This window comes from Eleutherodactylus coqui, chromosome 1 (assembly GCF_035609145.1).
Source record: "Eleutherodactylus coqui strain aEleCoq1 chromosome 1, aEleCoq1.hap1, whole genome shotgun sequence".
Classification (NCBI taxonomy): Eukaryota; Metazoa; Chordata; class Amphibia; order Anura; family Eleutherodactylidae; genus Eleutherodactylus; species Eleutherodactylus coqui.
The window spans coordinates 359815093-359830319 of record NC_089837.1 but is presented as its reverse complement, the minus strand read 5'-3'; the positions used below and the strand labels follow the sequence as shown (position 1 = coordinate 359830319).

The window sequence follows — 15227 nt, the reverse complement described above, 5'->3', positions numbered from 1 at the left end:
AGCTATGATACATAGAAAAACTCAGAGTTGGATTTAGATAAGTACAATTTTTGGTTCATTTAAGGGAGGTTGATACTGTTTGAGATTTAGCAGTCTAGCTAGGAATTTATCACCTCTGGTATCCAATTACTAGATTGCTTTCTGACATAAAGGTGAAATGTTAAATGCTAGATATTTGAAATATTGATTGTCAGTAAAACTGTCTATTTCTGGTTTGTTAAAACAAAAATGGCGTTATGTGAGTGATGGCCTGCATTCTGTGCAGTCCCTGAGACGTACTGTGTCAGGAATTGCGATGGTTAGTTGCAAATCAAGTCTGAAGTGCCCGGTCGTTCGGAAATAGATATACAAGTGTGAATTCTGGTTAAACCATTACCAATTAAGTAACCTATACCCCCTGTATACAGAAGTAAGAAGACAAGTCTTGTTATTAACTGTTTGTTTGCGGTCATCGTTTCCATCTGTCAGCTGCTGCGCCATCACCTAACCTGTCATGTAGGCAAATTACCTGCGACCCGTTTCATAGACTCGGTAAAATAATGATTAGATGGAGAACTGGAATAAATTAAATATTTTGTATCAAAGACATATGTAACTATTTTGATGTCTGGCAAATAAAACATGAGAATATATGAGTAACACAAAACTTTCCAAAGGCTTGAATATACAGCACATTTCTATAAAACGCACGTTACCATGGTGATCGGAATCTCTGCACACAATGATGATGTGGCACGGCTACTTTTATACAAGCCGAATGTTAAAAAGGGTCTACAACCAGAACTTGAAACCAAGTATCTTTTCTGAATGGAGATTAAAGGGGTTGTCCTGCGAAAGCAAGTGGGTCTATACACTTCTGTATGGCCATAATAATGCACTTTGTAATGTACATTGTGCATTAATTATGAGCCATACAGAAGTTATAAGAAGTTATTCACTTACCTGCTCCGTTGCTAGCGTCCTCGTTTCCATGGAGCCGCCTAATTTTCAGCGTCTAATGGCCAAATTAGACGCGCTTGCGCAGTCCGGGTCTTCTTCTTTCCTCAATGGGGCCGCTCGTGCTGGATGCCGGCTCCGTGTAGCTCCGCCCCGTCACGTGCCGATTCCAGCCAATCAGGAGGCTGGAATCGGCAATGGACCGCACAGAAGAGCTGCGGTCCACCGAGGGAGAAGATCCCGGCGGCCATCTTCATCCGGTAAGTAAGAAGTCACCGGAGTGCGGGGATTCAGGTAAGCGCTGTGCGGATTTTTTTTTAGGTCCCTGCATCGGGTTTGTCTCGCGCCAAACGGGGGGCTGTTGAAAAAAAAAAAACCCGTTTCGGCGCGGGACAACCCCTTTAATATGTATTCACTGGACCACTTTATGTGCAGGTAATGATACAAATATGGATGCAGCAGTCATATTGCTAGGTGCACCACAATGTACTATTCTTGTGGACTCGTATCTCACAGATCTGACACAAGTGACTGTCAGTAGATGAAAATACTTAAAGGGGTTGTCCCGAGAAAGCAAGTGGGGGTAAGCACTTCTGTATGGCCATATTAATGCACTTTGTAATATAAATCGTGCATTAAATATGAGCCATACAGAAGTTATTCACTTACCTGCTTCGTTGCTGGCGTCCCTGTCTCCATGGTGCCGTCTAATTTCAGCGTCTAATCTCCCGATTAGACGCACTTGCGCAGAAGGGTCTTCTCCCTTCTCTTGGGTCTCGGCACGAGCGGCGTTCTGGCTCCGCCCCTTTCTACGCGTCATCGCGTAGCTCCGCCCCGTCACGTGTGCCGATTCCAGCCAATCAGGAGGCTGGAATTGGCAATGGACCGCACAGAGCCCACGGTGCACCATGGGAGAAGACCCGCGGTGCATCGTGGGTGAAGATCCCGGCGGCCATCTTGGTAAGGTAAGTAAGACGTCGCCGCAGAGCGGGGATTCGGGTAAGTACTGAACTTTTTTTTTTTTTTTTTCTTAACCCATCCCTTGTGTTTGTCTCGCGCCGAACGGGGGGCCTATTGAAAAAACAAAAAAAGCCGTTTCGGCGCGGGAAAACTCCTTTAAATAAACTGAAAATCAGAGCTCTCTTCCCAGCGCGTTTTGCTGAGTGCGAGCACTGAGGACATATACAATGACATGCGTGCTAGCTGCGTGCCGACAAGCCCCATACACTATGCGCACAAGATAGCACATTCTGCGATCTTTTTTTGCGCGCACATTTTGTGCGTTGTGTGAGAGAGGCACAATTGAGGCCGATTGTCTCGCAATGTGACAGTGCTATAAATCGCATGTATGTGAAGCCCATGTTTCCTATGGGTTCTTTCACATGAGCGAAGTTTTCTAGCCTGCTATATTGCAACAATACATAATCATGGCCTGCTCTATGCGGCCGCGATTTGCGTTTTTTTTTTTGTAGCCCATGTTTTCCTCTGGAGCCTCCTTTATCGCATCGCATAGCATGAACTTGCGATTTTCGTGTGATGCAATTTTAAAATTAGAAAGTTCTATAAATTTTCTCATGATAATATTGTGCGAGAAAAACTTGGGTAGCAGCGACGCAATGCGAGATTTTTTCGCAAGAAAAAGTATCACCAACGCTACAAAATTGCGTGTACAAAGCTGCGATATCGCAGCGATTTTGTAGCGCCGATATTGCTGTCACCCGTGTGGAAGAGGCCTGAAAGTAAACGCAAGATTAGTACTGCATATTATGTGCGCAAAACCCTAAAACATATATCCTTTTTAAATAATCTGTAAAACCAAAATACAAATATGAAATGTAAAAAAAAAAAAAGAAATGTTAAAAAATACGGTGCACTCTAATTAGCCACAAGGCACCAGATAGTGCAGTGGGGATCACCCAAGATCAGGCTGGCCGTTCTTAGGCCGCTTTCACATGGGAAAGGCGACAAAATCGCGCAATTTTCTTGCCATGCAACAGCGAACTAATCACATGTATGTAATGTCCATGCTTTCCAATGGGTTCTTTCACGTTAATGATGTTTTGTAGCCTGCTACATTGCGAGGGGGGGGGGGGGGGGGGGGAAATCGCGACATGCTCTATACAGCCGCGATTTGCAATGTTTTGTAGCCCATGCTTCCCTTGGAAGCCTTGCTTTGTGTTGCATAGTATTGAATGGCTGTGGTTGGTTTATTGAGCTGCAGTGCTCGAGAACCAATCAGAGCCAGCGTTTCCTGGAGGCGGTGTTTTGAACCCCTGACCAGGAAGTGCTGGCTAAAGACTACAGACAAGTGCCGACGACCTGCGGAGGAGAAGTGCGGCAGAGCGGACAGTGCATGTTAGGTAATGTATAGAGTTTTGTTTTTAAATGCAGCCAGGGCTTATTTTTGGGATACGGCTTATATTTCAAATATCTCCCCCAACCGCTACCCCCCCCCCCCCCCCAAAAACAAAATTGTCATCTAAAGAGCACTACAAAGTCGCACGACTTTGTAGCACACCGATAATCGCACAGAACACTGCCGCAACATCTCTGCGATTTTCTTGTGGCGATATTGCTGTTGCACATATAAAAGAGGCCTTAAGCTTGTGTGAATCTGGTCTAAAGTAAAAGAGTGTTAAATGTGATTATTATCTGCGGATAAATGGAGCTAATTATTACAATGTGTGGTAGGTAAAAATAAAATTGTTGCCAAAAGCAACCAATTATCTTACTCTATTAACCCTTTCCAATCCACTGTCTGACGTCTTCCTACATTCTGAGTGAAGCTTGTACAGCTCCAATGTCAGAAGACGTCCGACAGGGTATTCTTACCATCTATTGCCAGCCAACACACACTCTGGTGCACACACACTGGCTTTAGCCAGCAGATGGCACTGTTGTATAACAGCAAAAAGAGAAAGCCTTTTAGGAAACCCTGAATCTAAAATTCCAATATGTGAAAAACGGAGTCCCTCTGGTTGCTACCACAAATAGATTATACTATGGTAACATATATACTAAGTAGTAAATTGCTGCACAGATGAAAAAAGTAGTGGCAACATTGCTCCAGAGATGACAACTGGTTGTAAGCGCCATAATTAAGAGGAAATGCTACTATATTATCCTGTATACAATGGAATTGTACATAATGGTGGATTACAAAAACAACTGTAATTACCCTCCTCTGCACAAATCTGTCACCGTTATCATCCTGCACCCAGAAGAAATGTCAACTTAATCCTATTGTTATAGAACTGCTCAACAAAACTGTAAGTTACTAAAATGCATTAATCCACAACAAGCTGATGATTACAGGACTACTCTTGTGAACAAGTCAGAAAATAATGTAGAACAAGCACAAAGAAAATGATTTAGAGAAAATGTTTGTAAGTGGGTGCTTGTGATGAACCGCCTGCAACCATAAACCACACCCCCTTGCCAAGTATATGTCTGCAGTGGAAGTTATTACAGTATACTATACTATACTATAATATACTATACTATACTATAATCGTTCTAGTGAGGTTAACTGGCACTAGTTGTACAAAGCTGTGCACTATTTGTGATTGTGTGCCGTTCACTGCTGGTTATGCTACTTATGTATGTTTAGAGGCAGATGGGTTGCACTGTTTTTTAGTCATGGGTATGCATGCCGGAAAATGGTATCATATGGGCTCTGTTGAGGGTAGGCAGAAGAGACTGTAGATGGGGCTGATTTGCACGTCTCTGTGAGTTATGGCCTACTTAGGAATAGAGTGTACAGCAAGTGTCAGAGGTGCGACTGGCGACACAGGGCTGATAGCTGCAGAATCCACCAGCCTGGTTGTAACTCTACACCCTGTTGACTTACACCTTTGCAACCTTGCTTAGGGGCCAGGGGAAGACCCTTAATTGGAAGTGTGACTGAAGTGGTTTCTAGTGAAAGAGACTGTACTGTAGACATAGTAAAGCCCTGGGGAATACTGCTGCTTGTGAAAGTGCAGCTCAAGTTAACGTGAGTTGCTCTTGAAGCCTATTGAATGGGGATAGGGGGTGTGGAGAACAGAAGTCCCAGAAGATTGGAGAAGGGCAAATGTTGTACTTATCTTCAAAAAAGGGAAGAAGGTGGTTTCAGGAAACTACAGGCCTGTGAGCCTGACTTCTATACCGGGAAAGATCTTGGAACAAATTATTAAACAGCATGTATGCAAGTACTTGGATAAAAATGGAGTAATTAACCAGAGCCAGCATGGGTTTGTAACAAACAAGTCTTCCCAGACGAATCTCATTTCTTTCTATGACAGAATCACCGACTGGGTTTATCAGGGATATGCAGTGGATATAGTATATCTTGACTTTAGTAAAGCATTTGATAAAGTATCTCATACCATTCTTATTGAAAAAAATGACCCAATATGGGATTGAAAAGGCAACTGTTAGGTGGATTCACAACTGGCTGAATGATCACACTCAAAGAGTTGGTTCAACTGAAAGAATGTCTACTACAAGGCCCAACATTCCTTAACATTTTTATAAATGATCTAGAGAAGGGAATTGATTGAAAATAATCAAGTTTGCAAACGACACTAAGCTAGGAGGATGGCTAACACTGGAAATGAGATGGAGAGCATTCAAAAAGATCTAGACAAGCTTGAACACTGAGCGGCGACTAACAGAATGGTATTTAACAGAGAGAAATGCAAAGTCCTATATCTGGGCAAGAAAAATGGAATAAAAACACATACAGAATGGAAGGAATTGGGCTAAACAGCAGCAGATGTTAAAAGGACTTGGGTATACTAATTGATCACAGACTGAGGGCTCCTTCACACGAGCATGTGCGTTTTTACCTTCGCTCAGCCACATTGTGAATTTACATAAATGGACGATTTTCTGCGATCAAGTCCCGAGCTTAATTAACGTTTTGTCATCCATTCACACAGCTGTGTGCGATGTTTTAGGGAAAAAAATACATCGCAGCCCAGAAATCCCTCGCTCGGCATGACTAATGCCTAAAAAGAGGCACCGATAAGCTTTACGCAGCGTTGAACACTGCTAAACTGCCTCCCCCTCCCTTTTCTTTCCAGCTCCCATAGGAGTCTATGGGAGCTGCCAGCGTATATCGGTCGAAAGATAGATCCAGAACTATCTTTTGACCCAGCGTATAATAGCATGCGTGGATTTCAGTCGCGTAGCTTCTATTTTTTACGGTGCAACAGTTTTAAGCGCCGCAAATCCGCCTATGTGAACGAATGCATTGGAAACTACATTGGAGCGTATATATGCTCGTGTGAATAAAGCCTGAACATGAATCAACAATGTGATACAGTAGCAAAAAAGGCAAACACATTTCTGTGATGTATTAAAGGGGTGGTCTCGCGAAACCAAGTGGGGTTATACACTTCCGTATGGCCATATTAATGCACTTTGTAATGTACATTGTGCATTAAATATGAGCCATACAGAAGTTATTCCACTTACCTGCTCCGTTGCTAGCGTCCCCGTCGCCATGGTTCCGTCTAAATTCGCTGGCAGCTTGCTTTTTTAGACGCGCTTGCGCAGTCCGGTCTTCTCCATTCAGCACGAGCCGCTTCAGTGTGCTCCCCGCTACAGCTCTTCTGCGCATGCGCAGACGAGCTGTCACTGCTCGGGAGCGCGCTGAAGCGGCCATTCTGCACCATCCTCTGTTAGAGGAAGGTGCAGAAACTGGAGCTGCCCAGCGGAGAAGACCAGCCCAGCCCAGCAGCCCCGAGAAGCCTCCCAGGTAAGTGATGGGTCGGGGGGGGCTGCCGCTGCGCCGGGCTGCGCCGGGGGGGGGGGGGGCTGCCGCTGCGCCGGGGGAGCTAGCGCTAGTCCGGGGGGGCTGTCGCTGCGATGGGGGGGGCTGTCGCTAGGCCGGGGGGGCTGCCGCTGCGCCGGGGGAGCTAGCGCTAGGCCGGGGGGGCTGTCGCTGCGATGGGGGGGGCTGTCGCTAGGCCGGGGGGGCTGCCGCTGCGCCGGGGGAGCTAGCGCTAGGCCGGGGGGGCTGTCGCTGCGATGGGGGGGGCTGTCGCTAGGCCGGGGGGGCTGTCGCTGCGCCGGGGGAGCTAGCGCTAGGCCGGGGGGGGCTGTCGCTGCGCCGGGGGAGCTAGCGCTAGGCCGGGGGGGGCTGTCGCTAGGCCGGGGGGGGCTGTCGCTAGGCCGGGGGGGCTGTCGCTAGGCCGGGGGGGCTGTCGCTGCGCCGGGGGAGCTAGCGCTAGGCCGGGGGGGCTGTCGCTGCGATGGGGGGGGCTGTCGCTGCGCCGGGGGAGCTAGCGCTGGGGAGCCGGGGGCTAGCGCCGGTTACCTGCTGTCTGGTCGGCGGCTGCGGGGCGTCTGGTCGGCGGCTGCGATGCGTCCGGTTGCCATGGAGACACAGCTGGCGGCGTCTCGGGAGCGCGCACGTCGGGCTGCAGCGAGCGACTGGGAAAGAGCCGGCGGCCATCTTGAGGAAACTTTTATAACTTGCTGAAACGCTGGAACGGTAAGTACGAACCAGCTAGAAATGTCATTTACAGGGGGGCTTAGTAATGTGTGTTTAATGGGGGGGACTGGGCAAAAAAAAAAATTAACTGCTTCCTCGAGACATCTCCTTTAAGAGAAGCATAGGGTTTAGATCACGTGGGGTTTGACCTAATCTGGAATACTGTTTATAGTTTTGGGTACCCCAATTTAAAAAAATAAAACACATAGACAAACTGGAGCAAGTTCAGAGTAGAGTTATCCGGATGGTGGAAGGTCTACAAACCATGTCCTACGAGGAACAGTTAAACAATCTGTGAATGTTTAGCTTGCAAAAAAGAAGGCTGAGAGGAGACTTAATAGCTGTCTACAAATATCTGAAGGGCTGTCACAGTGCAGAGGGATCAGCCTTATTCTCATTTGCACAAGGAAAGACTAGAAGCGATGGGATGAAACTGAAAGGGAGGAGATACAGATTAGATATTATAAAAGACTTTCTGACAGTGAGGGTGATCAATGAGTGGAACAGGTTACCATGAGAGGTGGTGAGTTCTCCCTCAATGGAAGTGTTCAAACACAGGCTGGACAGATATCTGTCTGGGATGATTTAGTGAATCCTGCACTGAGCAGGGGGTTGGAGGTCCCTTCCAACTCTACCATTCTATGATTTTATGAGTACGGCTTCTTATGTTGTTTTACAAATTTTTAAAAACATTTTCAAGAGATGTAAACCCCATTTAACAAAATGTTACAGGATTAGCAATGACCTGGGAAGGGAAGTGATACAAAACTATATTAAATTCCTAAAAGATCAAGGGGTGACCCTCCCAGCATCCCCCAATCCACCCCCCCCCCTCAAAAAAAAATTGACTGTATGTGTATAATATTTATATAGCAGTCCTGATAGAAGACACTCACCTACCGCCACCACATCTGGTAGGCTGAAGGACCTGCAGTGACATTACTGCTGTAGGAGGAGCCATTGTGCAGTTTGGTAAAAAGTACTGGATACTGAATAAGCTGACAGCAGCCACCAGGACCTGTGATGATCACCTGTGTGGGTGGAGTCAAGGATCACATAACCAAGGGCTGATCACTGTATCCAGGAATCTGCTAAACTGGTGAGGTCTGGAAATCAGCATGGATGTAGTACAACTGTGTGCGTGTGATGTGTGTGAATCAGGATGCATGTAGTAGAGCTGTATGTGTGGGGATCATAATGAATGTACCATGTAGTACAGCTGTGCGGCACATTGCTCCACCAGAAACACTGTTACTATAACATCCTAATAATTAATAGTATATACAGTGATACCTTGGGTTAAGAGTGCCTCAACTTACAAGCTTTTTGACTTTAGAGCAGGCTCTCTCCCGAATTTGTGCTTTGACTTAAGAGCAAAAACTTGGGTTAAGAGCCTTGCTCTCAATGGGGCCGCTGCTGCCATTGAAAGCAATGGCCTGCCGACAACCCCTGCAGGTTTTTTGGGGGGAAGGGCTTTAAATATAAGCCCTTCCCTGAAAATCATCCCTAGCTGTAGTAAAAAATATGTACTCACCTGTCCGCTGCTGCCAGGGCTCAGGCTTGTCTAGCTGCCGCTTGTTCTCCCTGCATTTTTAATCTCTGCCTGCTGAAGAGTTTCAGAGCAGTGGAAGAACAAGCGGCAGCTAGACGCGCCTAAGTCCCGGCAGCGGCAGACAGGTGAGTATATATTTTATTTATTTTTTTACTGCAGCTAGGGATGATTTCAGGGAAGGGCTTATATTTAAAGCCCTTCCCCGAAAAATCACTGCAGGGATGCCGGCGTACTATTGCTTTCAATGGGGCAACACCATCCCCATTTAAATCAGTGGGAGAGCTTTATAATCCGGAATGGATTAATGGCTTTTCCATTCATTTCAATAGGGAAACTGGTTTTCAGATAAGGCCAGGCAAAAATCAAGGCCGACGCTGATGCTAGGAGCATTGACAAATCCGCCAATCGGGAGCTAGGGGCGTGACAGGGGCGTTCCTCCTGTCAAACCCCTAGCCTCCGGTGGCGTCAAGTAACACCAGTACCGGCCAATAAAACGATTACAATACTCCAAAAGATAATATTATGATCAATACTAAAACCATTTGATACAAAATTGCAGCACTAGAATCAACCTCAGTACATAAAGGGATAAACTATATAGTCAAGTCAGCCCTCAGTATAAATTTTGTACTTTTTTATACGACCTGAGCAATGAGAAAGTATGATGGGAATTGTCAGTACACAAACAAGAATGCTTACAGACCATAGAGTGACTACATGGCTTATCAGTACGGATAAACAATGCCAGTGTGACTCACACATGACATCATCTCTAATTAGCGTTATCGTTTTCTTTCTTCCGCATCCAGTCGGGACCAACATGACAAATTGTCCTTGACACAACTTGACTCTTCAGAGGTCACTACACAGATGTCTATCACCGTTTTCTTTTTTATATCCATTATCTCGGTATTAAGATAAACTTTTAACCATGCAATTCACAATACCCCCGAGTAATGAACAACAAGTCGCACTGTCCCCTGTAGCAAATAATGATTTACTGTCCCACAGTAGAAAAAAAGGAGCCATAATGTCCCCTGTAGTAATAAATAACCATAACATCCCCCCAATTGGTAATAAATAGGCCCTTTAGAAGTCGCCATTCCGTCGCCCCTGTAGGAGTCGCCATTCCGTCGCCCCTGTAGGAGTCGCCATACCGTCGCCCCTGTAGGAGTCGCCATACCGTCGCCCCTGTAGGAGTCGCCATACCGTCGCCCCTGTAGGAGTCGCCATACCGTCGCCCCTGTAGGAGTCGCCATACCGTCGCCCCTGTAGAAGTCGCCATACCGTCCACCATTGAGGAGTCGCCATACCGTCGCCCCTGTAGGAGTCGCCATACCGTCACCCCTGTAGGAGCCGCCATACCGTCGCCCCTGTAGGAGTCGCCATTCCGTCACCCCTGTAGGAGTCGCCATTCCGTCGCCCCTGTAGGAGTCGCCATTCCGTCGCCCCTGTAGGAGTCGCCATTCCGTCGCCCCTGTAGGAGTCGCCATTCCCTCGCCCCTGTAGGAGTCGCCATTCCGTCGCCCCTGTAGGAGTCGCCATTCCCTCGCCCCTGTAGGAGTCGCCATTCCCTCGCCCCTGTAGGAGTCGCCATACCGTTCACCATTGAGGAGTCGCCATACCGTCCACCATTGAGGAGTCGCCATACCGTCCAACCTGTAGGAGTCGCCATACCGTCCACCCTGTAGGAGTCGCCATACCGTCCACCCTGTAGGAGTCGCCATACCGTCCACCCTGTAGGAGTCGCCATACCGTCCACCCTGTAGGAGTCGCCATACCGTCCGCCCTGTAAGAGTCGCCATACCGTCCACCCTGTAAGAGTCGCCATACCGGCCACCCTGTAAGAGTCGCCATACCGGCCACCCTGTAAGAGTCGCCATACCGGCCACCCTGTAAGAGTCGCCATACCGGCCACCCTGTAAGAGTCGCCATACCGGCCACCCTGTAAGAGTCGCCATACCGGCCACCCTGTAAGAGTCGCCATACCGGCCACCATGTAAGAGTCGCCATACCGGCCACCCTGTAGGAGTCACCATACTGTCCACCCTGTAGTAGACGCTATACTGATCCCCTTGTAGAAGTCACCATCATGTCTTCCCGCAGGAGCCATAATGTTCCCTGCAGCAGCCATATTGTTCTCTGTAGTAGCCATAATGTCCCCTGTAGTAGCAGCTGATTTGCAAATCTCGTCCACTCTGCTGCTTAGTCTCAGGCTTAACATTTACATCCTGAAGTTTCAGGGTTTGTATGGAGGAAGATCGGGGGTCGATCCCGCTCCATACAATGTCGGTGCTGGCTGTTTCTTACAGCCCGCAACAGCACAGGTGAGCATCGCCACTGACCGGAGCTGCAAACTTTTAAATGCAGCATTTAGATGAGATTGTGTGTTGCCATGCGGTTGCCATGGCGGCCAGGGGCCTTCTGAAAGCCCCTAGGGCTGCCATTGCAGATTGCCATTCAATCCCTCCTATATTAAAAAAACAAAAACATTTTTTGTATCGTTGCGCCCATAAAAGTCTGATCTCTAAAAGTATTGCATTATTTACCCGCACAGTAAACTTCTTGTGTTGCCCTGACACAACTATGTTGCCAGAAAAATAAAAAGGTTGTGGCTGTCAGGAGGTGGCGGCAGAAAATAATTTTAAAAAATAAAATATCTTTGGAAAAAATGAAAAGTAGTACAGCAAAAAAATAAATAACTAAATTTGTTATCATACTTGTTATTCAAGCTTTGGGGAAGTGAGATGACCAGTACGGGATGATATGGACGTTGTGATACCAATTTTGTGTATTTATTTTTGTTGTTTTTATTGTATTTATGGCATTGTGTTGTGTAAGGGGAATTTTTTTTATTATTACTATTTAACGTTTAGATGTCGCAGTCAGTGCAGCAACTGCAGAGTTAAATCGGATAGAGGAGTGATCAGATGAGCAAGTGATCTTCTTCCCACTCCTATTCTGGGATAAAAAAAGACCCCCATATGTGACAATCAGAGAGCAAATATGATCTCTGACGAGGGGGAAATGATTGCATGAACAAAACTCCATGTTATCCTTGCCTTGGGACAGGGGGACAGACAGGAGAATCACAGATCTTCTCTGCAGCCTACTTCTCCCCTTCCCCTATCTACAGAACTAAAACGACAGCCATAAATTCAGTGTTCCATTTTAAAGGCCTGTAGCTCCGGTTGTATCCGGGGTAACAGACGAGATTGTTGTATCATTTTAAAGCCAAAAATTTCAGTAGCACTGATATAACCACACCTACAGCCACTGAAGTAGAACGAGCTTTGTTTGTCCAAAACCCTAATGTCCTTTTCCTGTAGAGCGAACAGAGCTTGTCCTAGACTTAGGGGAGTTAAGGCTTTTTGATCGCCCAAGGAAGACTCCCGAGAGGTTCGAAAGCTCGCATTAACATCATATATTTTTGTTAGCCATTAAAAGGTATCCTGTCTACAAGATGACTTGGTTTCTCTTGCTGAGAATAATCACATTTTGCTCTATGGGCTAACCTGGTATCAATTTTTTTTCTATTAGGCATAATGTGTACAAAAATTTTTTAAATTTATAGTTCTTTATTTTTAAAAGTATTATATTTATGTGATAAAGTACAAGAATGGGTTTTGGCATTTTGCTTCCGGCTTTTTGATAGATCATTATGATATGGCAACGTTTTATGCTAGCGTTGGTGGTGGGACGTTTTCTTTTTAAGATATATTTTTATTGCATTCTGTAATTTTTTACTTATTTTTGTAGCTTTAGTTTTAACATCTATGTCCCCCATAACATCTTAGAAGACGTCTGGGGGACATTCACAGTATATTTTTCATTTCACACTTTTCCACTGTCAGGCCAGCTTCACACAAAAGTTTTCCTATCGCGGAATCCACGATGGGCGTCCGCAGGAAAACGCACGCATTGAAAGGCATGTTGAAAAAAAATTTCCTTTTTCGCTCACTTGCGGATACAACTTGCGTATTCCGCCAGCGGAAGAAAAGAAAAATCGCAAAATGCTCTATTTTGCTACAGACTCCACACAGACGCACTCTATTGATATCCATGGAGGCCGTCTGACCCACAGCTCATATGCAATTAACATTGCGTACGGGCCACGGGTACCTACGGCATCGCTAAGCGACGGCGCGGGAGATGCAAACATTGAAAAAAATAAAAGCTGTACTGCGCAAGACCAACAGTCAGCCACTGCAGTCATCCGCAATACAGAAAAATTCAGGTCCACCGGGTCGCCGGGCAGGCTCACAGCTGGAATCCGCTGTGGGCCTCCCACACACGGAATCCAGTTGGCCCATGTGAAACCGGCCTAACTGGAACATCCATAAGAGCCCCACTTACAGGGAAAAACATCCCAATGTGACAGTAGCCATTGTCAAAGCTCCGTTAAGGCCGTCCGTGTAGAATCTGCAGCAAAATAGAGCATGCTGTGATTTTTTCTTCCGTTTGCGGAATACGCATTTTGTATCCATGAGTGTGAACGAAAAAGCGATTTTACATGCCTTTCAATGCTTTTTCAGGGTTCTGCTAAGACCCTACCGCTCTGATATGCTGGGGGCGCTGGCAATCACTTGAAGGCCGAGTCCTATGCAGGAAACTGCATGGCCACTTCCTGAATTCTCTACATAGCGCTTACTGAGGTCTATGTAGCCTGTATATGAGAAGGCAGAAGTGATTAAAAACCACTTCCGCCTTCTCCTTTGGGTCCTCAGCTGTGTCTGACAGCAGAGAACCTGTCCTGCTCCCGCTAGATTCCAGGAGCTTCAATCCTTGGTCTTTAATGGGTTAATTGCACAATACTGCAGAAATGTAAAAAAAAACAGACAAATTCTAAAACAAATGGCAAATATTATTAGAGTATTAAAATTTTTCTGTGGTGTACAAAACCATGGGCACCGTGCGCGCCAAATACGGAACCTGTAAAACAAACTGAATGCGACCCTTGAGCCATGAAAGCCTAAGGCCTAATGCACATGACCGCATTTGCACGGCGGGATCTGGAGTTCCGGAGCCCGCAGCAAATACAGCCCATAAGATGCCCACGAGCGGAAATCAACTGCGACATTCCGCTCGCGGGGTGGAAATCCCGACATGTCCTATTTCATGGCGAGCCTTTTTTGTGCAACCAAAATGCACATATCCAAACCCATGGAAATAAATTGGTCCTAGTCACTGCGTATCGCATGCATGCATTTTGCACACATAATGCGCAGCGCAAATGCAAAGGCAGAGGCATCACTACAAGCAAGATCCGAACCTGGCCCCCTACCTGTAATCCAGGGGTCTCCTGCTCCCCTCTACGGACCCCTCTGGGTGCAGCCAACAGTCCCAGCTAGATGCCAGCAGTAGGTACCCGGCACATAGTAGTGGCTGTCCCGGCACCGAGTGTCCTGGCTTTCAGCAGTTCTGTATCTGCTGCCATAGTCGGCGCTGATACGGGACGAATAGGTAAAAGTGCCAGAAAACAGAAGGTTCCGACCGACACCCCTCGGTGATAAAATGACCCAGGAAGAGCCCCTCCGCCCCCCGGCTGCCCTCTTACCTGCCAGCGGCGCGGGGCTCCGGACACTGCGCGGTTTGGGCGCTGAGCTTTGCGCGGTGCTGCTCCCCGGTCAGTGTGCTGCTGTCCGCTGAGGCCAGCTGCCGGAGGGGCGAGCAGCAGAGTCTCCGCTCGGGGGCCGGGGATAAGGTGTTGGTGGTGCCAGGGGTCCCTTGGGCTTTACCGCCTGCTGTGCCGCTGTACCTCATGATGCCAGGGGGCACCGCATCCCGGGCGCCGGCGATGTGCGGGATCCTGGGCTGCGCGGAACACTAGCTCTGCTGCCAACCCCTTGCCAGGGACGGCATCTCCACAGAGTGCCCGTCCCTGTGCCAGCCAAGGGCATCACCCCGCAGAGACGGCCGGCTCCTGCTGCTGATGGATGGCAGTCAGCAAACCTCTAAGAGCCGGAAACGGCTTCTGTAAGTTCCAGGCTGTAACCCCTTCGCTGCCGGTGACCTGTGCGCTGAGGACAGTTTAAGGGACCTGTCATATATCGCAGAGCCGCAGCCAGGGACTTCCACACCAAAACCCGCAGATTTAAAGCCATTTTGAATTCTGCATCAAAACCCACAAGTAGCCTGCAGATTTTGGTGTGGAATTTACCACGGCTTGTGCCATATTCCCTCCTGTGTGAAAGCCCCTATTGGCCATTTAAGCCACCTGCACACGAACGGGTCGGATTCCGGAGCCCGCAGTGGAAT

General features: G+C 47.4%; 1 protein-coding gene across 3 annotated transcripts in view; it reads right to left on the bottom strand.

The window, feature by feature from the left end:
- The window catches only part of NPAS2 (neuronal PAS domain protein 2), an 82276-nt gene extending 67360 nt beyond the window's left edge, over positions 1–14916 (bottom strand). For all 3 annotated transcript variants that reach the window (XM_066577640.1, XM_066577625.1, XM_066577633.1), the window contains exon 1: positions 14527–14916. In XM_066577640.1, coding sequence (XP_066433737.1) covers positions 14527–14732 — 206 coding nt within the window. In that variant the 5' untranslated portion in view covers positions 14733–14916. The remainder of the gene's footprint in view (positions 1–14526) is intronic.
- Positions 14917–15227: the final 311 nt, after the last annotated feature.